The sequence below is a fragment of the Ochlerotatus camptorhynchus genome, unplaced genomic scaffold (assembly GCF_037179485.1).
Source record: "Ochlerotatus camptorhynchus isolate MF236.1 unplaced genomic scaffold, CSIRO-AGI_Acam_v1.1 ptg000383l, whole genome shotgun sequence".
Taxonomy (NCBI): Eukaryota; Metazoa; Arthropoda; class Insecta; order Diptera; family Culicidae; genus Ochlerotatus; species Ochlerotatus camptorhynchus.
In genome coordinates this window covers 1501685-1524810 of record NW_027040870.1, presented here as the reverse complement: position 1 = coordinate 1524810, position 23126 = coordinate 1501685, and the positions used below count along the sequence as shown (strand labels likewise).

The 23126-nt window shown below is 42.0% G+C and overlaps 3 protein-coding genes across 6 annotated transcripts in view; all 3 read right to left on the bottom strand.

Moving 5' to 3' along the window:
• LOC135710460 (uncharacterized) overlaps positions 1–23126 on the bottom strand; it is a 189751-nt gene that overhangs the window by 35510 nt on the left and 131115 nt on the right. The gene's annotated exons all lie outside the window — the stretch shown is intronic.
• Positions 7923–23126, bottom strand: part of LOC135710451 (active breakpoint cluster region-related protein) — a 190615-nt gene continuing 175411 nt past the window's right edge. For 3 of the 4 annotated variants that reach the window (XM_065233025.1, XM_065233027.1, XM_065233026.1), the window contains 5 exons: positions 22614–23117; positions 10065–10451; positions 9827–9996; positions 9380–9769; positions 7923–9306 (listed from right to left, as the gene is read on the bottom strand). In XM_065233025.1, coding sequence (XP_065089097.1) covers positions 9123–9306; positions 9380–9769; positions 9827–9996; positions 10065–10451; positions 22614–23117 — 1635 coding nt within the window. In that variant the 3' untranslated portion in view covers positions 7923–9122. Of the gene's footprint in view, positions 9307–9379; positions 9770–9822; positions 9997–10064; positions 10452–22613; positions 23118–23126 lie in introns of those variants that run through there. The other variant, XM_065233028.1, reaches the window with a different exon arrangement.
• LOC135710429 (uncharacterized) lies at positions 14145–15114 on the bottom strand. The gene is made up of 2 exons (XM_065233001.1): positions 14360–15114; positions 14145–14298 (listed from the first exon to the last, which is right to left on the bottom strand). The coding sequence occupies exon 1, from the start codon at positions 14957–14959 to the stop codon at positions 14411–14413; it is 549 nt and encodes a 182-aa protein (XP_065089073.1). The 5' UTR covers positions 14960–15114; the 3' UTR covers positions 14145–14298; positions 14360–14410.

Here is a 23126-nt window from a genome sequence, read left to right as displayed (position 1 = left end):
TGTTATTACCATGTAGTCATATTAACAAATAAAACGATTGACGAATCTTTAATGTGGATGGGCCTGATATTAGACTCATGATGTTCTGCTCAGTAAGCAAAAACGGTTGCTCTAAGGCCACCGAGCCCCTCATATCACATAATACCGTTGCTCAAATTTGTGTATCCATTCAAACCCGGAACCAACGACAACAACGAGTTTCGCAAAATACACGATACACAAGCGATTTTACCATAAATCTCTCATACAGGGTGGTGCAAAAAACACTGGTGCTACTCTAAAATAAGGGAGCGCGTCCCTTATATTTGGAAGGAGAAAGAGACTAAGGAGAGAGAGATTTCATATTTAGGAGAGAGTAGTTGGACAGCTCAGGTGCACTTGCGTATAGCACAATCGAGTAGTGCACGGTGTTATGACGGGAGTAGCACTTTTCAATCGGGAGAGACGTGGCTTAGAGATTTACAAGAATTGCTGAATATTTTAGGCTGGGTGCAGAATATTTTTACACTCATATAATATATCCGGAGTGATTTGAAATTTGGGCGTAATTGCTTTTGTAAACAAACACGTCAATTACTGATTTCTCTTGAATAAAAGCTCAATCTCACAAACAAACTATACCAAATGATAGAGGAATAATTCCTCTACCTCATAGTGTTATTACTTTTCGAGATTGAGCTTTTATTCGCGAGAAATCGGTGATTGACGTGTTTGTTTACAAATGCAATTACGCCCAAATCTCAAATCACTCTAGATATGTTGCAGAAGCGTAGGAAAATGTAAATTTTGATGCTTTTCCTAAAGAGATGTTTTTAAGATCGATGTGTAATTTTCTTCACTAGGGGGTTAGCTCTGGTCGACATTCCGGCGAAAAATGTAAGCCAACCCGACACCAACCTGACTTCTATCAAACCCCAACCCGATGTTGACCTGACATTGACCCGACATAAACTTCAAATTGACCCGACAACAACACGACATTGGGTCGACATCGACCCTAAATTAGCCTTACATTGATCCGACATCGGGCTGACTTGTCTGTTCGGGACCATTTTGCTGGGTTTCTTGCACACTCCACTGTCGTATATCAAATGATAGTGGGAGACTCAATTGACAGTGACAATGAGCTTCGAATGAGAAAGGGGCTCTTCAAATGATGGGCACGAGAGATTTTTTTTCTCTGAATCGATTTAATAGTTGTATTGGTTCATCTTCAATCGAATGATATGAAAATTAACAGCACTGATGCTAGCTATCCTACAACGCTACAGTTATAGAGAAAGTACACTGTCGGAGAAACAAAGAGAGAGAGAGAGAGAAAGAGACTTAACACCGTTGGAGCGGCAGCTCTCCAACACAAGAAGAATGAAATATGCTGCACGATTTAAAATGCTCTTTCACGTCTCTTTGGAAATGAAAGTGCAGTCTCGCAACAGCGTGTGTTTTACTCGCAAAAAATTGAGTAGCACCCGATCCGATAGCGTTTTTCTGCTCAGTAAGCAGGCCACTGTAACCGACGATCTTTCAAATCCGAAAACTAAAAACTACGAAAAAGTACTTAGGCCTTCATTAAGTTCCACTTTCACGCAACGTTCAATGACAGGGTCCTATCCAGGATTACATCTGAAAAATCCAAATCTGGCCAACGCCCACCCTAAACCTAAACCTGTTCTAATCCACCTGAAATGACTAACGAATGGAAGACTTTGACTACCCAGCCATGCAATAGTCTCATTCCGTGCCTTATGGCAACTTGATGATTCTATTGCGCTCATCTTTTGGCACCACCCAGGGGAGACTTGGTCCTGTACCCAATGCTTAACTTATCTCCATTCCACTCAGCTACTCGCAATTTCTTGTGATATAGTGGGCGGAATATTTTTATATGAGACAATTCAATGCAGACGTCTTTCCAAATTTGACAGATCGACAGGTAATCGGTGAGTTACCACGATAGTTGCTATTCAACAACTCGACAACGTCCCATCGTCAACGCCTGCTATGAGAATTTCCCATTGCAGACGTCAACGAAATGACGTCATCGAGCTATGGATCAACTACCCTGGTTATCGCCTGGTACCTTATAGCACGATGCTAGGAGGCGAACCGGAAGAATCGATGAGCTACCTCTCCCCCCTTTCAATTAGAAACGATTCCTTACGATGAAGGCAAGAATGACAGCTGTATCAAAACCGAATACTTTCTCAATAGTGATGGAGTAATACGACATTCACTAAACTCAGGACATGTGATATACTACAATAGATTAACTCACTGGTCGCAGTGTATCAATGAATGAATTCGTGATATGGAGACCCCCGGGGGATCCACCGAAAAATCCGGAACATCTGTAAAAAACAATCAATTCGTAAAACTAGGTTCTGGATTTCTAAGAAGCTTCTGTTTCCGTCATTTATAAGTAAGATTATCAAGGCATTCCAAATGGTGATGGAGTGCAGATAAATTTGGAATTCTATCACTACGCGGCGCTAGTGTACATGTGAACTTCCTGTATCTTTAAGTTATATCTTGAAATCCTCACCATCTACGAATATAGATCCGCCTGACGACCACAGCGGTAGCCTGCACCGCAGCCACACCGGGTCCACCGTATCGAACAGCCCGTACCCCACACCGGCCTTGCCCAAGTCGACCAACTTTATACTCCAATGGAACGTTAACGGCTTCCTGCAGCGGATTGGAGACCTCGAGCTTCTCTACCAAGCTGATCCCCCCTGGGTCATCGCATTGCAGGAGGTAAACAAAGCCTCCGTCGAACAGATGAACCGCTCCCTCGACGGAAGATACAGCTGGACAAAGAAAAGCGGTAGAAATTTCCGACACTCCGTAGCCATTGGGGTACTAAACACGGTACCTTTCCGGGTTATCGACTTGGACTCACAATTACCCATACTCTGGGTTCAACTTACAGAACCAGTTAACATCACCGTTGCCTGCGTTTATTTGCCATGTGGACGAATCGGCAACCTCAACTGTCAACTCAGCGAGACCCTAATGAAATTACCTGAACCACGCATCCTAGTTGGGGACGTCAACGCGCACCACTCAAATTGGGGTTGCCTTCGGTCGGACCTTCGTGGCACGCACGGTAATCTTGAACGATGGTAAAACGCAGTGGAACGTTAAAACGCTGGTAAAACGCAGTGGAACGTTAACTCTGACCAGTACGGTAGTGAGCACTACCCCATACAAATTCAACTCTCGGCGACCTTCGTCTCGGCGGTAACATGGAGGCCGCGATGGCAGTATGAACAAGCGGACTGGGAAAGCTACGGCACCACTATGGAAACTCTACTACTACAGCGGAACCCGGACATTATCGAGGACGTCTCGGACGCCATATACGAAGCAGCAACGACCACGATCCTCAAGACCAGCAGCGTACCGGGGAGAAAAGACCTCCGCTGGCGAAATGAAGATACGATACTAGGCAGTCAAAGCCCGGCGCAAGGCACTTCGACGTGTAAAGCGGCTCCCCATCGGACACCACGACAGAGAGGAGGCCCTTTGTCACTACCGTAGTTTCGCGCTGACATGCCGTTGCCAGACGTGACAAACTGCGCAATCCACCAGGCTCCGCGGCCAACCGAAGTCGTTACAGCAAGACGGAGGAAGGAGAAGCCCAACCGGGCAGGCCGTTAGTCAGGGCGAGAGAAACTGACCATGTTTATGCTTCGCGCTGACATGCCGTTGCCAGACGTGACAAACTGTGCATATCATCAAGCTATGTCCGCAAAACAACTGCCAACCAGGAAGAGGAGACCTCACACCAAAACACACCAAGTGGTCAAGCCGTTCGCCGATCGGGACAAACCAGCTCATCACCAACTATAACCACTAACCACTGACAACAGAGCTATGAGCTACGCCAGCTACCAAGCAAGAAAACACAAAACCCGGCACAACACATCCAAGACTGGATTGGTGTTCACGTACTTCCTCAAGCGTGTCCAGTTAACTCGAATGCGTTCCCAAAGGTTAAAATCTCTGGGGATCGTCATGAAATTTCCATCCCAAAGCAACGCGATTCGGGGCACGGTAAAACCCCTCACTCTGGGCTCATGACGATTTAGTCGCGGAAATGCAACTTTTCTCAGATGCACCGCATAAACCAATACAAACCATTTTAGTCCTTGTAAATATTAATATGTTAAGCCAATCATTAATATCTAAGCTTCTTTTCGTTTTGTGTGAGATTGAGCCTATTATTGCTATATCAATAGGCTAGAATCCGTTTGAATGTTCGCCGTAGTGGGCACGGATTTGTGGAAGCTTGGACAAGGACAAGGTCAGAGACGATTTGGAAGGTCGAAGTAGTTCTGCCAGAAGCAGCTGGCGGTTGTAAGCATTTAGATTAGGCAGTTCAGGTAGTGATGGGAGATTAAGATCTGGCAAGCAGCCGAGGCTTGCGTACGTTTTATGTTTCGATTTAGTTGAATTTTGTAACTTGAGGTCTGCTCAAGAGTTTTGTTGACCGTTGAAGTCTCTGACCAACATCCTGAGGGATGAGTTTTGAATTTTTTATGAATCGTTTGATCACCGATTCATAAAAAATTCTTCCGCTACGGTAGAGTTGTGTTACGTTTTAGATTTGGGTTGTAATTTTTTCCTGTGTTTGGTAAAAACGAGTAATTTTACACAATTGCTGCTTACATTCGAACGTGCATAAACAAAAGATGCTGCAGAGGTCACATCGCTTGACAAGGAACGAGCAACGCAAATTGTTTTGACGAATAATGATTCAGCATTGAGTCTGCTGACTGTGCTTCCGCACGCACACACACATCCACATCAGCCTGTACCGGATCCGTCGAACACAGCGAAAGGCAGAAGTGAAAAGATTCCCATGCAAACAGCACGCAAAAGAGCGTGGGTCGGAAAAGAACCCGAAAATATTCGTTTCTTTGGTTGTCGCGAGTGCGAGTAGAGTGCGTGGTGAAAATTGTTCTTCGTCGGCGCGCGGGCTGCAATTTCGGCGGTGAGTGGTGCCAAAACGACCGCCTTTCGATCCGACGGATATCGGAAGATTGCGGCAGTGTCCAAAAGATCCGAAACGAAGAGATCTGCAAACGGCCCGCTTGGAAATGGCGCGGCAATCAAAAGATTTTCGCCACACAAAGCGTACATACCGGCAGCGAGAAGAGGTGCACGTGGAGAATTGACAACGATCAGCAGCACGAGATCCGATCGCACGGACAGCGCCCGGCCGCGGTGGATCGTGGCATCGAAAGACGAAGCCTTCAAAAGAAGGCTTTTGTTCCATACTTTCAGCACCTCATTGGATCGGATTGTCTCGTGATCGTGACACGTGGTCAGTGTCGAAGCCCGCATCACCTGCGGAACCCTCAGGCGAGGTTTATTCTCCTCGGAGTGCTTGCGACATCGAAGCGACGGGGCACACCGCTAGCAACTAGTGGTCTCGACGGAAGCGACGTCCAACGTGGAGGGAAACGAACCCGCGAGCACTTACGTTGATATGATCGACGGTGTTTCGAGGAGTGAATTCCCACCCAGAGCGACGGCAGGAGCGCAGGTGTGTTGTGCGTGTGGAGCCGAACAGACGTGCGAATAGCAGCATCATCGAGACGGCGTTTGTGCGACGGTAAGGGTGCACCCGACCGGCAAAGTGAGTACTCATAAGAAGAAAAATTGACATAGTTGGAAAGATGATAGGAGGCACAAGGTTGCCGGAAAAGTACGAAGGATAGAGAGAGGAAGAAGAGGAAGTAGGAATCAGGAGTAGGAATGTGGGAGAATGGGTGCGAATGAATAAATGTTAAACTGTTATTCGACACTCTTTTGCTTTGGTTGGAGCAAATGCCGATTAGTGTTTGTGTTTTGTTGGCCCTACGGTAGTTCTGCTCTACTGCTACCGGGGAACTTGTAACAAAATACACAACCAATGCCGACAAGAAATCCGTGATGGAAAGCGATCCAGCTGGGTGGATTTTTTGGAAGGGATGAACGCACCGCAATCCTCGGCCGATCTCTGGCAGCGAATCAACGCCCTTAGTGGGAAACGACGCACGACACCAATAAACGTCCAGGTTAATGGTTCCACGGTTTCCGATCCGGAAACGGTAGCTGATGAACTCGGTACCTACTTCGCAGAGCTCGCAACCATTGACAAGTATGACAACAAGTTTAATCAGAAAACCAAGCCATCGACCGCATCCATCGCAGACTTCATAGTACCCTCCGACACCGCCAGTACCGGTATAAACCAAGCTTTCTCTTGGCAGGAACTGCAGCATGCCCTTCGCTGCAACAACGGGAAGTCGGCGGGACCCGACGAAATCGGATATCCTCTACTCAAGAGGATACCGGTACCAGGACTGCTACGGATGCTAGACCTCTTCAACAAGCTCTGGCTCACTAACGGGTACCCAGCAGTATGGAGTGAAAGCTTGGTAGTTCCCATCCCGAAAGCCGGGGTAGCCACCCGTGAAGTCAGCAAGTTCCGTCTAATAGCGCTAACATGTTGTATGGTCAGAGTCCTAGAGCGTATGGTCAATCGAAGACTGAAGCTACACCTCGAAGCTGGAAATTTCCTTGATCACCGACAGCACGCTTTCCGACAAGGTTTCGGAACGTCCACCTATTTCGCAACCCTAGGGGAAGTTCTCAAGAACGCCTACGACAGTGGTCTGCACACCGAGATAGTATCGCTCGACATATCGAAGGCATATTCAACAGAACGTGGACGCCCCTCGTCCTTAAGCAACTAATCGACTGGGGTCTTAACGGACCCATCGTTCACTTCATCCAGAACTTCTTGTCCAATCGCTCATTCCGAGTCGCAGTCGGCAACACCAAATCCCGGCTTTTCACCGTGGAAACGGGTGTCCCACAAGGATCGGTTATCGCCGTCACCCTGTTCCTCGTTGCGCAGCTCTAAACGAAAAACTTTTGCATACAACCATTCGTTCAAAAAATGTTTCGTTTCGCGCTGAGTAATGTGGCCCCTGGTTGCGCAGCAGGTTGGATGTAATATTCAACAACTTTTTTGCTGTGTAGGAAGGCAGTAAAGTAAACGTACTGATTTTCAAACAACAGAACGACTCTTTCATTCAATTTACAGTCGTAGGCTCCTTCATCTCCGATATAGTGAAAATTAGTTCATTTACCGTGCACCTTATAAACTACTAGGTATAAGCAACACTAAATCGTGTTGCTATGAATTATATTGCTTATTCAAATTACCTTAACTTTTAATTGCACGGCCCTCGAGATCCCAAAATCAAATTGCAGCAATGAAAAAATAAAATTCACATTCGTTTATAGACACGCTTTCCGTTTAAATTTTCTGCGCATTTCAACTTGCTCTGGTCTACCATTCCATACATTTGAATGATAAAAGCATTATGTTGTTATACTGTTCCTATCGGCATCATGTTTTTAACTGTCCCTATCGGCATTTGTAATGTCAGCTCATCGCAACAACGCATTCAAACTAAAAAAAAACCTCAAAGTGTGAATTACTTTTCTCTCCTCGATGCGTTACACAATGAGAAGCGTACCCGTACAGCCGTTCTCAGTATTAGGGAGCATCCATAAATGACGTAGCATATTTTTGATCAATTGTAGACCCCTCCTCCCCCCCTCGTAGCGTATTTGGCTATATCCAATACATGGCCGGTCACAAATTCTGAAACCCCCACCTCCCCCCTCAAATGCTACGTCATTTATGCATGTTCCCTTAAAGAGGAAAGCCAAAAATTAAAAACTGAGTGATCCTTCCTCCAGGATCCATCCCTGGGAATGCCATTTAAAATAAAACATAATCAATTTGCCCTCGGATTACGGTCCCAACTTTATGCCTATCTTAGAATTATTTCGATATGTTCTGATCCTAGGGCTTTCTTTCGTCAGCTATTTCACTAAGTAAGAACGTTCCGCAATTTTCACAATACGAAAAGTTTGCTTTATTTTGCGTTTTTTTCTTACTTTGGAGGAAAAGGTCCTACAATATAAATTCAGCATTAACTTGCTGCGTGTATGTGTTTGTCGTTAAGTGACATCATAATAATACGTTTTGTTATTGGGTCGCAAATACGTGCTGTTGCTTGGAAAATACCGATATTGTTGATGATTATGAAAAAGTCTTGTCTCAGTAAACACTTCCTCTATTCATAATAATTCCATACAAATATTGCATTCAATACATAAGCAGCGAATGTTGTATGTGTGTTTCGATAGTTGTTTTGGCTGTTTAAAGAAGATACTTGATTGTTTTGCCAGTATTAGATTTAAGGTTTTTCTTTTTCTTTTCAAAGCCTGTTGTAGTCGGTTCTGACTTAATTAATAATAACTCAGTTTTTAATAAATTGCATTAATTAATACACTTGATTAATGGACCTAATGCTTGTAACGATATTTGATAATGCGAATGTACTTGCTGCTTTGTGTCGCGCTTATGAGCCTACGTTATATATTCAGATAAACACCTTGCAAACTATGCATATAACACATCTTTTCACCGCCCGGAAGGCCATCTGCTTAAATAACTGCCAGAAATAATGACTTTTTGTTTGCCCTAAAAGCTAAATCAAACCATTAATATATACAACATAAGCAAATGTACATGAAAAATAAAATTTACATAGGAAACAGTTGAAAATGACTAAATTTGGTTACCTGCTATTTAGGGTGTATTTTAAAATTAAACAGTTCCGTAATCTAGAGACTAACAAAGGAATATACAACGTCTTAATAAAGTAGCAATTTTTTTTTTGCTACATTTTCAAGCTCACATAAGCCAGAGCTTCTTAAAATAACGTAATGCTTTTAGCATTTAAAAATGAAAGTAAGCAAAAGTAAGAGTTTTTATTATTAAAAACAAAATTCGCTAATAAAGTCTAGCAGCACTTTTTCTTACATTGAATCGATTGCCACGTAGATTTAACGAAAGAGTACAAACACAAAGAAAAAAAATCCATTCCTTCCGATAACTTTGCCGAGTCTTTGCTACACGCGAATCTTAATAAATACTATCACTACTATCAGTAATACGATAGAAAAAGTAAACTGTATTCAAACATACCCTTATTAATCCATTCAATAGTCATCAGCAGTATCAATTATCATCGTATTAAACGTGTTCACTTCAGTCTGGCTTGTAGAAAGCTGTAAAGAATTCCAGCTTGCGTCATGACATCGGCTGTGCTGGACTCGAGCAAATCCTTTTGTTTCGTCGTGGTCGGACCTGGCCGCAATAACGTCGGGCCAAAGACCATTGCCAGGTTGTGAAGGGACATCTTGTTCTCGATTTCTTGCTGATGCACCCTGCGATTAAAATTGAGAAAACAAAAAAAAAACGTTACAGATTGCTCTGTGTCAGAAACGTAATACCTCTTACCTCATCAAATGATCCAGCAGCAGATGGATAGTCGCCTTGTTCGGTGGCGGTAGTTCGACGAAAATTTTATGCAGCGCGTCGATTCGAAGCGCCTCGTTCAAATTCGAGTGTCGATTGAAAGTCTCGAAAAACTTTGGATAATACTGGTCGGTGAAGAGGGCCTCCGGAAGGTCTCGAAGGTACGACTTGAGAATACCAGTCACCGAATGGATGTCCACCTCTTTGAGCAGCTGCTCGGCTTCGTAGGCATTTGTTTCGAAAGATTTCTTCAACTTGGCTACATCCGAGGCAGATCCGGATACTCGATAGATTCCAACTTCGGACATACCCCGTCGTTCTACCTCGCGGACACAAGCACTCACAATGAATGGAATGTCACGTTTCTCCCGTCTGAAGGATTTAATTTTCGTTAGAGTATCAGAATTGAGATAGTTTTTCGACACTTACTTGATAACTTGCTGAAGTTTGGCACCGAAGAGCGCTCCCGGTTTCGAAGTAGGAACCCGGCGCAGTGTTACTTCACCAGGAACGAATCGAATTACTGTGCTCAATGCAAGAGTTTCCGACAACTTCAACACTTTCGTCATCGGTGCTTCCTGAAGCCACTGTCGACTGAGCTGTAAATACGATCATAGCCATGTCATTTACATCACCGTCACGAGAAAGATTTTCACAATGTACATACCTTAAGAATCTGCTTAGCCCTCAGAATGGGCCTTTGAACATCGTCCTGGTACAACAATATCCGAAGGTTCTGGCTTCCCTCCAGTTCTAGCACAAACGATTCATTCCAGTTGGGTGAAGCACTTCGGCAGACAAGTTTCGTCTTTGCCTTGCGGAAGTAGTGCCCGTAGGAATCGATTTCGACGCAAATGAAGAGATCGCATGGCTGCTCGAATCCACTCAGACCCTGTATCGTTAGGTGTAAATCTCCCACCAGTAGGCTCTCGTCGCGAGCGTTCCTCATCAAGTAGGAACCCATTTCGGTTTTAATGAGCGCCTGGCAAGCGGTAATCCACGCTTGGAGGTCGTAGATCTGGACTGGCACTTGTCCAGGCAGATTGCATGATTGCTGCGAATTACAGATAAAGTTGAATAGTTAGACAAGAAACTGCAACCCAACATTGTGGGGAGTTGGGTTCCTACTGATCGGGAAACAGCGCTCTTGTGAGATCATCGCGACTAAGTTGCGTCGTACGGCTGACCAGGGCCCCTTCTCCAATACAATAAAGAAAAAAACTCCAATAGAATAAACATTGTTTTTAATAAAAATTACTGAATTCGTTGAAAAAAAAAATTGTTTTTTACTTCGTATATGACTGCAAAAATTTTCATTTTTTATTGAACACCCGTTACTATTACAGTTTGATCTATACACTAAAAAGGCTAAAAAGTGACAACTTTGACGACGTGAAGGTCGTTATTTTATGAAGGTCATCAGTTGCACATAATTTGCACGCAAGAATATTTGTAAGCACACTTGGAAAAAGCTGATCTCAGATCGACCACGTGCGAACGCGTTAGTCACTAAAATATGCAACAAGGGGGAGGGAGTCCAACATTGGTGTTTCATCAAACGTAAACAAACGTTTAGCGTATTTTTCCACATGGCTGGTCACCCAAAAAGGCTACGTCCTTTCTAGATCTTCCCTTTACAAAGTTTGTCCGTTCGACTAGAACAATCGTAGAGTAATCAGTCTTGGTGTGTGGTATTTATCTGAGACCTAATTAGCGAACCCGAACGCTAGGTACATTCGGCATTCAGAAGCTGCCTTAGAGAATTTAAATGCTGCTGCTGTATGTGATACTGTTATGGTTGTTGGCGACAGCCACCTTCCCCACTTGTCGTGGTCTTTCGACGAAGACATCGAGGGTTACTTGCCCAAGAACGGTTCCTCTGAGCAGGATCTTGCGTTAGCTGAAAGCTTGGTAACCAGCGGACTTCAACAAATCTGTGACATGCATAACGTCAACGAAAATAGGCTTGATCTTCGTGCCTTGGTGGAAGTGATTAAAGCTCCTTCAAGCATTTTATCATCGCCATCATAATGCGTTCGTCCTACGATTAGACATACGTGATGATCGTCGTTCATCAACAGCTACAGAACGGGACTTTGATTTCAACCGCTGCGATTAGAACGCTGTTTGTGACAAATTAAGCTCGAAAAACTGGGAAAATCTGTTCAACGGAGCCAACGTTAACCTAGCAGTCTTAGTTTTTTACAACGAGATTTTCGAATCAATTAGTCGAGAAACTCCAGAGCAGAGTTTTTTTGCTCCGGTCTTATAGACAAGTATGGTGGAATGCTGATTTAAGACACCGCCGGAATGTTCTTTGGAAAGCTTGTCGTCAGTTTTTCCGCCACAGAACTCCATCAAACAGTAATTTCCTCCAAAGGATCAATACTGAATACAACGCTAGTGTTTCCTCTTCATTCCTTTAGTATGTATCTCGAATCCAGGATGAAGTGAAAGCCAATCCTTCATCTTTTAGAACTTCATAAAGACGAGGGGAGTGTCCAACTCTGTACGCTGTCGTTTGGTGACGTTATCTGCAAAATTATTTGCTGCCTTTTCCAAAGCGTTTATTCTTCGGATTCTCCACCTGTTTTCCCTAATCTTGTGGAAAGCTTACAATCGTACACAATTAACTCATAAAGGCCTATTTCTCAATAGCAGACGTTGAAAACGCTCTGAGCTCTATCGGTTCGTTTAAGCGACCATGCACATATCACGTATGATTTCTTGGGATTTTTCTACCCCAACTCCCTCTTAATAAGATCTAACGTGTTCTGTACTCTTCATGATTTCGTAAGGTACCGTATGCGTGATAATGTTCTCACCATTAAGCAATGTCAAAATTAAAAAAATTTCAAAAATTTCGTTTTCGAGTTTTTTATTTATTTAAATCCCCCAATCTCAGAGCCTTAAACTATGTTAATCATTGATCGAGTTTCCATTTGCTGCAATTATGGCCTCCACACGTTTCCGGAATGCACGGAAGGTTCTAATAATGTAATCTGGATCCATTTCTCTCCAGGTACGGGTCAATGTTTGTCTGAGGCTTGCTGTACTCGGATGGCGTTTAGAACAGGCCTTTGGCCTTCATGACGCGCCATATTGAGTAATTCAGCGGATTAAGATCGGGGTTGGATGGCGGCTACATATTCTTCGCTCAGAACGGAAGATGTTCCTGCAACCACTTCTGAATGCGGTTCGAGGTGTGGCACGGAGTCCCATCTTGTTGAAATACAACATTTGGCTTCCGACCGTAATGTTCTTTGATCCACGGAAGAACATACTTACTTAAAATCCCGATGTAGTCCCCCATCCCGATGCGACCTTGTCGCCTTCTGGAATGAACACCGGGTCCATTTTTTTGCTATCGGAAGCCACTAATCCAAACACCATAACGCTAGCAGGATGCTTGGTCAAATACACGTTCTTGTGCTCGTCGGCCACGTCTTTTACCGAAAGAGAACTAATATACCGGTCGGTTCTGGAATTTGATACGGGATCGACGGTAAACATGCTCTTGTCGGTGAACAGGATTACCGGATTTTTTCGCTTAAGGAAGTTCAAGATTTTCTTGCATCGTTCGACTCGTAGCTCCCGGATGTGGTTGATAATCATGTGAGTTTTTTTTTCGGTGCCCTCGACTTCGCCCCGCAATCTTCCTTTACGATCTTCCGTGCCGTAAAGTCACTGATCCCGCATTCCTTTGCCATTTTCCTTATTGAAAGCACTGGACTCACCCGAATCTTCCTTTTGATAGCAGCGATAACCCTCGGAACCCGAGCTGACCTTGGACGACCTGTGGCCACCTTCGCGGATAGTTGTCCTTTCTTTTCTCGGTCTACAAACCCTTTTGACGGTCCACCGGGACACTCCCACGGCGATTGAAATGTCTTTTTGCGACATTTGCCCGTGGGCCATCGTGCCGAATACGCTGCCACTTCGTCATGGTGCAACTGTCAAACTAATGTCGTTTTCGTTTTTGTGGTGTAGCTACACCGGTGCTACACTGCCGTACACCGAAATATTTTAGGGTGTAGATATAGGATGCACCTTTGTTTACAAACAAATAATGTTGAGCTGTCAAAGACTCGCACTTATTCCTGCTTACACTACACCAGTGCTACACCGCAAAAACGAAAACGACATAAGTAAATCATTTTCTTTTATACACAGCCTACTACGGTATGAGCTATAGGTTACGTGCATGCAAAGAAAACCAAGGCATTGTATGCACAGGTGAAACGGGAACCTTAGTGATGTGTTTCCGTTTGGGTAGAGATTCTTCCACAATAGAAATATAAGTGTTGACTCCAGTATGTATCAAGTCCAACTGATCTATTCAGCACAGTGTTTATTTCATTTATACATTCTCCTGAACATCACTTATCGCCTCACTTATCGTTTTCTCTCTTTCCGTTATTACCGCAAAATCTCTCAAAGGGTTCAGACATTTGACCGATCATTACAATCCTTCCTCCTTTAGAACAAACATTAATTCATAAACAAAAAAAAAACTATTTAATTTCGAACTCATGAATTTACATGAACTGATTTAACTAATCTAACTTGTATCAGAATTCAGAATAAAGCATTTCAATAAATCGTCACTACTTTACATAATCGAATTGAATCTAAACATATACTCAATCATTTCCATGCATTTTCTTAAAGTTTTGAACCTGATATTTTTCTTCTTGTTTTTCTTGTAGCAAATCCCAGGACTCATTGATAATTTACTACTGAAAACAATGCTACTGATCTTGCTACTGGCCTTCCATAGTTGATTCAGCATTTTTCTTCGACCGCGTAAAGCTTCGCGTTGCAATGGGGCTACGTCTCGCTTGTTTTAATCCTCTGCTTCCAAAATCGGTATTTATTGGTACATCCGGAAATCCGAGAAACTCCTCGTCGGAATCATCGAGTTCTCTAAGCCGTTTTTTCCGCTGTATTGGCACTTGAAACGTCGTACTACTCGGCCGGGTGTCGACAATCCTTAGCTGATTCCGATGAGCGTTACAATTGTGCCTGAATTGGGGAAATCACATTTTGCTTCTCTAAAGAATCCAGATGTTCAATAACTTTTTCCCGTAATTTGAATGGCACATCATATGCTTTACGAAATATTGGCCTTTCCTCTCTAAGCACAAGGTCAGCTTCAAACCCCAATGCATGCTTTTGCTCCAAATTTCGTTCAGTTTTTTTTAATGTGTTGATACTGATCACATTTCCAAATGTACTCCTCCAACTAGGATAAAAAGCATCCAGCCAATTTCTGCCGAACAACGGAACAAAACTCCTCGAGCAATCAAGTATTATCAAAGTTACTTGATGCTGAACATTGTTCGCAAAAACATCGCCAAAGATTTTCAGCTGTTGCCCATTCACGACAACTAAGCGGCTGCTGCAAATTGTAGCTTCGATGTTTTTAAAATACTTTCTGTAGGTCTCCAAGCTGATAACCGTGACTGCTGCACCACAGTCTATTTCCATATTCAGATTAATTCCTTCTACTTGTACCTCTACAAGACACGGTTTGCTGAAACGACTGCTCGCTATCATCATACATGGATAATCATCTTCTTCCTCCGAATCTTTTATCTGTAACCTTTTAAAATCATAGCTATCTATTTCTACCGGCGCTTCTTCTACAAAGTTGACCGATTTACGATTATTTAATCTGTAGCAATTACGCTTTACGTGACCTTTCTTTTTGCAAAAATTACAAATTACGTTTACGTGAGGGTTCTCATTTCTATAATGATTCGAATAACTGGTTCTCGGTTGGTCCTCATAATAATGTCGACGATCATATCGATTGCTACCGAAATGTACACGCTCACGATTCCTGCTTGTGCTCCTGCTTCTGCTGCGATATCGCCTATCGTAACCACGCGATACAGATCTACCTCTTCTGTCCATACCTTTCCACTGCCTTTCATTTCCTAATCTGTATTTAACCGAATTAACCTCCCTTGGGTCTTCATTTCGCTCCATCAACTCCATTGCACGGAACTTAGCCAACTCACTCCGAATTACCATCTGTTCTACCTCTTCCAGCGTCATATCATCTCTCATCAACAACTTATGCTTCAGCTCCTGGTCCCTCAATCCAAAAACAATTTTATCTTTTATGGCTTCATCTTTATGCGCTCCGAACCCACAATGACTTGCTAATAATTTTAGGGCTAAAACATAATTTTCAGCCGGTTCGTCAACTCCCTGCAAACGCCCATTAAACTTATGTCTGTGCATCATATTAGGTTGCACTTTGTCCAACCTTTCCTTTAGTTTACTGATCATATCGTTGTATACCATGGCTGAAATGTCCAGCCCCGGATAAATAAGTTCCAGTTCATCAAAAATAACCGGACCACTCAAAGCAATAAACAGATTTTTTTTGTTGTTGTCCGCAATATTATTCAATTGGTACAAGATATCCATTCTTTTCATATAACTAGCGAAACTAGAACCACGCACATAGTGGTCAACGGCTCCAATTAAGGCAGACATGCTGGCGCAAATAGTACGTATATAATGGCAAACACCCTACAACAAAAACGCAATAAAAAAACAGGAAATGACTTACTTGATCTGCAGAATCTTACTCTCTTTTATTGTTACACTTGTTTCACCCAGCAGCGTCGGTTGTTCCGTCGGCGTTACGAAACTCTCTGCTACCGTGCAATAAACTCTCTGCTCTTCTCTTACTCTGGTTCACTATTCCACCAGAAGTCCAGCAGCGTTACTCTTACCACCGTGCATGTATTTTCTGTTTCTCTCTTCTCTCACCGTGATCTCCGCCAATACACTTTTTTCTTCGGGCAAATCGTAACCCTTCGACGTACGTTAATTTCTTATCCACCGTAAATCACTCTTTGAAATGTTCTCGCTGTAATTTTTCTCTGCCAATTTGCACTCACTCAGTTCAATATGATTAACTGCTTACTTTTTTTTATACCTTCGCGGGCTCACCAATTTTAGGCTGCTATATTCCAAACCCAGCAAAGAAAATCAGCTTTTTCACTCTACGTCTTGCTTCTCACTCCTGCGCTATTGAAATGGCGGACCAAGTGGAACAATTGGAATTACAATGGCCACGGTTCTTTTCATAGACCATGAGCCATCTATTTTTCAAAATGACGGCTTCGAATACTTTCTGTACAAACTGTACAAGCTTTTAATACTTTTTTTTTTCACCGTATTCACACGTGCCAGCTGCTAATTATCACCTTCTGTTTCGCTCACTGACAATCATAAGCAACCGTCACACTAAAACACAAATTTCTTCTTGCTTCACGGCTCTTTTCACGCACGCTTCCAAACGCCGCTGCAAGAATAAAGTTTTTCTTTCCTCACTACTTCACTTTTTTAACTAACTATTTTTTTTAGATTTTCCACTCGTCGCTATTGATGTGTTTCCGTTTGGGTAGAGATTCTTCCACAATAGAAATATAAGTGTTGACTCCAGTATGTATCAAGTCCAACTGATCTATTCAGCACAGTGTTTATTTCATTTATACATTCTCCTGAACATCACTTATCGCCTCACTTATCGTTTTCTCTCTTTCCGTTATTACCGCAAAATCTCTCAAAGGGTTCAGACATTTGACCGATCATTACACTTAGTTGTACGATGGTGCAAACATTATCACGCAGACGGTATTTCTGAGATTCCCTGCCTGCTTGTAAGAAAACGTAAGAAATTTTTTTTTTAAATCTTACGTAATAAGTGCATGATCCCTACGGGCCCTGGACCAGACAAGCATCCTCCTTCGTTTGTCAAACAATGTACCAATGTGCTCGCTAAGCCTGTTAGCTGTTTATTGAACCTTTCTCTCTCGGAGGGAGTCTTTCCTGATGCCTGGAAACGGGCTGCGGTAAAGTCGATACACAAATCTGGTAGCACTCACGGCGTGGAAAATTATCGTTCTATTTAAATTCTATGCTGCATCTCGAAGATCTTGGAATCGATGAATCACGACAAAATCTATGCAGCTGCGCACTGCCTGTCATTTCCAAATTCCAGCATGGATTTGTGAGGAACCGTTCAACCATCACAAACCTTATGTCGTACGTTAGCACACTAAATGTTAGTCTTGAAGACCGAAGCCAGGTTGACAGTATCTACATTCATTTTTCTTAAGCGTTCGACAAGGTACCGCACGAGTTAATGCTAAAAAAGTTGGAAAGATTAGGATTTCCTGGTTAGCTTGTGGATTGGTTATGCTCCTATCTCTACGGAAGATCTGGATACGTTAAGCTTGGATTCGTGTGTTCAGGAAGTAACCGCAAGGCAGCCACCTTGGTCCGTTAATGTTGGTTTTCTTCGTTGACGATCTGTGTCACCAGTTACAATCGCACCGGCTCATGTACGCCGATGACCTAAAAGTTTTCAGAATCATCCGGTGTACGACTGATTGCGGTGCTCTACAACAAGACCATGAAACTGCATCTAACCAGGTAACCTTCCACAACTCGATCAATTCAGATGTACGTGGTCTTCGACTAGATTTGATGCAGTGCGAAGGGAGTTGCCTACTGTTAGCAGAGTCATCATCAACATGGAAAATGCCGTACAGGAAATGTGTAGAAATGAGAACACATGGAATGCCGTCTGCAGAATTTTAGTACAAAGTAATGGCAACGCTGCAGTGAAAGTGGAGATAAAGTCTGTTCCAGTTAGTATTTTGCCGCTTCTTTTTGATTACTGTAGCTCCTCTAGTTGTCGTAGCAAGATACTATTGACAGCGTTTTGATCTGGAAGGATTGTTTATTTAGTAGTGAAAATTTCATCAGGATTCATATACTTGTTTGAAAACTTGATGAAACTTACGTAAAAACGGGCTTTGGACAAATCCCGGGCCAAAATTTTTACTTTGTTAAACGTAAGGGGGATGCTCTGGATAAATTCAAATTTGTCTTTGCAGATAAATTCGCTCGCAAGTTAATGATTTGGCAAGGCATCTGCAGTTGCGGAAAGAAAACAAAGGTTTTCATCACTGGAGCGACTATGAATGGACAACTTTACAAGGAGGAGTGTCTCCAGAACATAATTTTGCCGTTCATTCAATCATACAAAGGTCCCGTAAAGTTCTGGCCAGCTGCCATTACAGCCCGATGTCATAGAATGTTATAAGCAGAATAATGTCGATTTTATTGAGAAAAGAATCAATCCACCAAATTGTCCAGATTTTCGTCCCATTGAAAAATTTTGGGCAATCATCAAGCACAAATTGAAGAAATGTGGCAAAACAATCAAAACACCATCTGATTTGGAGAAGTGGTTGAAAAGGATGGTAGATGAGGTTGACAGTACTACTGTGCAAGACATGATGAGAGGTATTCCGCGAAAAGTTCAAAAATTCATCCGAAAGAAAAGCTGACGAATAATTTTTGTTGTATTTTTCCCTTAAAGCTGAATAAAAAAACTACAAAATGATACCTTTAGCGTTTTTGTACTTTATTTCCCCTTGGAGAAATGACCTATTTTGTGCGGCCAAATTCTAAATGGAACAGACTTTATGATCAGCTAACTAGCAACGCCAACCGGCTGAGCTAAAGAGAAGTGCATGAGCCCCTCCCACCACCTACCCGCATTTGGGTATTGGTGTTTGCACATCTTTAAACGACTTTGATTTAACAAAACCTAAAATATTAATAAATTCAAATTTCAAATATGGTCGTTAGTAATCTTGCTCTTGACTTGCTATATTTTGAAAACGCAAACTAGAAAACTGATTTTGCAAATAAAGCAGCAACTATTCCTTTTTATATGTAGTTTCAAGATGTCTGTCCTGTCCAAAATTTCAAATCTTTCCCGTATTTTCTGGCTTCTGTGGCTTGAAATTTCAAAGAAACTAGATATCGACGGAACGAAATAAAATTAGGAGGAATGCTAAGAAAATTATAACACAAAGTCATGCGAAATTTTAGAAACAATGTTACGGAAATCTCGAGTAAAATTTTAGCTGAATTTTAGAATGACACAACGATACGAGAAAGTGGTAAATCACAAAGAAACTTCAAGAAATTTTTCAAATAAATAAAAACAACTTAAACGACAAAGATCTTCTTGCCCATCCCGGGTCAATGGGCACGGTAAATCTACGCCAAGTAGCGAAAAAATAAAAGAATTTCAGATTTTGCCTCTCAGAATTTCTAGAAACTTTGCATACAGTATCCCCCCACTAATTCGAAAAAGCGGGGTTGATCTCATACACCGACTATCAAATCCATACAAATCAATGTTATCAACCTAACAATGTAAAAAAAAGCTCCATTATTAGCGCGGAGCTACTGTAATTGTTCGCTATTAGCAATAAACCAAGTATGTGCTAGAATTCGACCAATTTGACTTAACGGTAACCGCAAAATACCCTATAATGACTAAAAAGTAAGCATTTTCGAGGGAAACTGTGACTACCCATTAAATGATTAAAATTTTACCCATTTATGAGTAAGTAGCTGAGTGTGCCCGACCTTGCTCGGGATTCAATATTACACACCAAATTTAAGTTTTCATTATCAGTAGAACGAATTGCTGGATCATAATCACCAATCCAATGCTTTACTGCAAAATAGCATACGATATTTTTTACCGAAAAAATCAGCTAACATAAACTAACACCCAATCAAAGAGCTGTCAAACTGTTAGCATCACAGTCGCAAGTAGGTATTTTTTGCATTCGTACACCACCGGTCAAACCGCAGGAGAAGGAAGAGGTAAACAATAAAATTATGGACCTAGGTAAGGACACTGGCTCGGACACTGGTTATATTTAATAAATGATACTTGAAAAAGAGTCTGGCGATTTTATCTTTATTATTCGTATATTTGTATCAACGATCTTTTACAGAAGCTGGAAGCTCATATAGTGAAAATAAATTCAATTGACTGAATTTAATAGTTGAATCTGCAAAAGGCTACCAAATGTCAGAATTTTGAATTGCTGAAAGATCAGTAAAGAAATATTGCTGATTTTCAGTAAAAGGTTGTCATTTTGACAGAAGTTGGAATTGCTGAAAAATTCAGCAGCATTATTATGCTAAAACGTTTGCTGATCTTTCATCAAGTCTAAAATCAGCGAAATTTTGCTGATTTTCAGCGATTTAAATTTGGTGTGTAGCTTGAGTTTAGGTGGCGTTAAAAAAAAGCATGCTCTATTGTACGTAGAACCTCCCTCCTCTCTTATCTAAGGGGCTACCCTATAACATCCACATGCCAAATTTGGTTCCATTTGCTTGATTAGTTCTCGAGTTATGCAGAAGTTTCTGTTTCATTTGTATGGGAGTACCAGGGGGAGGGTCTCGATACATCATAAGAACCTTTCCCGGCCCCAAAAACCCCGATCGGTTCAGTAGTTTCCGAGTCTATAAGGGTCATACAGACAGACAGACAGAAATTCATTTATATATATATAGATTACAACTACAAAAATAAGTAGTAAGTATTCATTTGTGAGAAACAAATACCGTAAAACGGGGTAAAATTAATAGGTTTTTAAAGTATATTCTAAATATTTTTTACAGCAATGAATGTTTTTCAAATTTTATATTTTTAAAACAAATACTGAGGATCTAAGAGTCAATTCGTTAGTAATATGTTTAACGGAAATTAAAGCATTTGCACTATTTTTTAGTTTTCTGACCGAACTTCAGTTTTTTGATTTGAGGTTTTTTTTCCTTTGGTTTGTTTTTTCTGTCGATCTTGTTTTCCGTGCTGAGCACCAATGCTACCGACGTGCCAGGAAGGCAGCTCCCACACCTGGACCCTACCTATCGACCCATCAACTCATGAACCGGGGACCAACGGCTTTACTTCCCATCCGAAGGAAGGCGTGATCAGAGATGTTATGCCTCAGAACATCCCGGCGGCGCCGACTGGGAAGGCCTGCTGGGGTGAGAGGTAATCACGCTTACCACTACACCACCGGCACCTCGATTTGAGGTTACTTTGATATTGCTCGATGAATGTAGAAAAAAAAATGGGTGAAACTCAAACAATTTAGATCTTTAAATATGAAACATTGAATGAGTATATAATCAGAAAACATCATAAGCAATAAGAATAAACATTGAATTTGGATGGCAATATCGGAAATACATTTCATAAGTGATGGTTTAAGTGCTTTTTCAAACAGGCGAAAAACACGAAAATTGTTTTTTAATATGTTTGTAAAACATGTAACACATAGGGGAAATGTTGGCTTTGGCAATACTTAACCTATTATCGTCAGGGGGTAAACAAAGTCCTAGAGCACTCAAATTTGGTCAATAGATGTTCTGAAACACAATGTATCCAAATGCCAAAATTGAGCTCTGAAGGACGTTGTTTACCCCCTGACCATAATAGGTTAATACCCTGGACAGACTATGGCTTATATCATGTAATATAGACTGTCTTGCAATGAGCACTCATACATAGGATTTCCAGTGAAAACTAGATGTATGAGTGCTCATTGCAAGATAGCTTATATTACATGATATAAGCCATAGTCTGTCCAGGGTATAAGGTATTGCCGAAGCCAACATTTCCCCTACTATATAAAAACTATATACTATATCAGGGGCTGTCCATAAACTACGTAGACAGTTTATGGGGGGGGGGGGGATGTGTTGACAATTATCCACGACCCATACCAATTTTATTTTTTTTTTGTATGGACAATTGTCTACGCAGGGGGAGGGGGGGGGGGGTCAATAATCCCAAAAAAACTATCTACGTAGTTTATGAACAGGCCCTTAACGGAAATACCCTAAGCTACAATTATTGTGTTCCGCAAAAAAGTTCAAAACATTTACTAAAAGTTGACCTTCAACGATTTTTATGTCCAATATCAGAAAAGTTGGCATTTTTGATAAGCTTTCAAATAAAAATAAGTTTGAAAAGCTTAAAACTGCAATTTATTGCTATCGAAGTTTTTAACAGTATTTTCATGTTTTACCAAAATTTGTGATTTTTTTTTATCAGTGTGTATTTTTTTTTTCTTCTGAAAACGCAATCCAGTTTCCTACAATCACCTACTGTAACACTCGTCATTTTGATTAGTTGAGGAGCCGTTTTCGTGCTAGGATTTATTGAAAAAAACATAGGATACTCCGAAACATTATATTGCCCCTAGCGAACAATTATGCAAAGTTTCATGGAATTCGTAGAGGGTAAAGTTTGATCGATTCCAGTCAGTGGGTGTAGATCCAATATTATAAAATCACTCACCTGTAGGGTGAGAATCGATTCTATCCACTGCGTCCGCTCAAAGTCCGAACTGAGGAAGAACGTCATCGTCTTGCCGGTTGCCTTGTTCCCGATCTTGAAAACCAAATTCGGCGATGCCAGTACCAGCTGGGCTTCCAAATCGGCAAGCTTTTTCCTATGCTTATCACCGGCTCTCGATCCGCTCGATCGTTGCTTCTTCTCGTCCTTCTCATCGAACATGATTTGATCGCGCACCGTGCAGGCTTGCGACTTCAGATGAACGATATTGATGGGACTGGCTTCCTTCGGGTCATTGACGGATTCTTCGCAAATGACGATGTCTTTCAGCGGGATGAACCACTTCAGTTCAAACTCGAAACCATTCCGATCCCGTCCGGCTGCTTTATATTTGGCACAAGCGATGACATCGTTGAACAGGAACAGATGCCGCAACTTCCTGTGGCCGTCTGCTAGTTCGACGATAAATGAGTTTTTCACTAAACGGCGAAGGGCCTTGTCGTCACTCTGAAATTT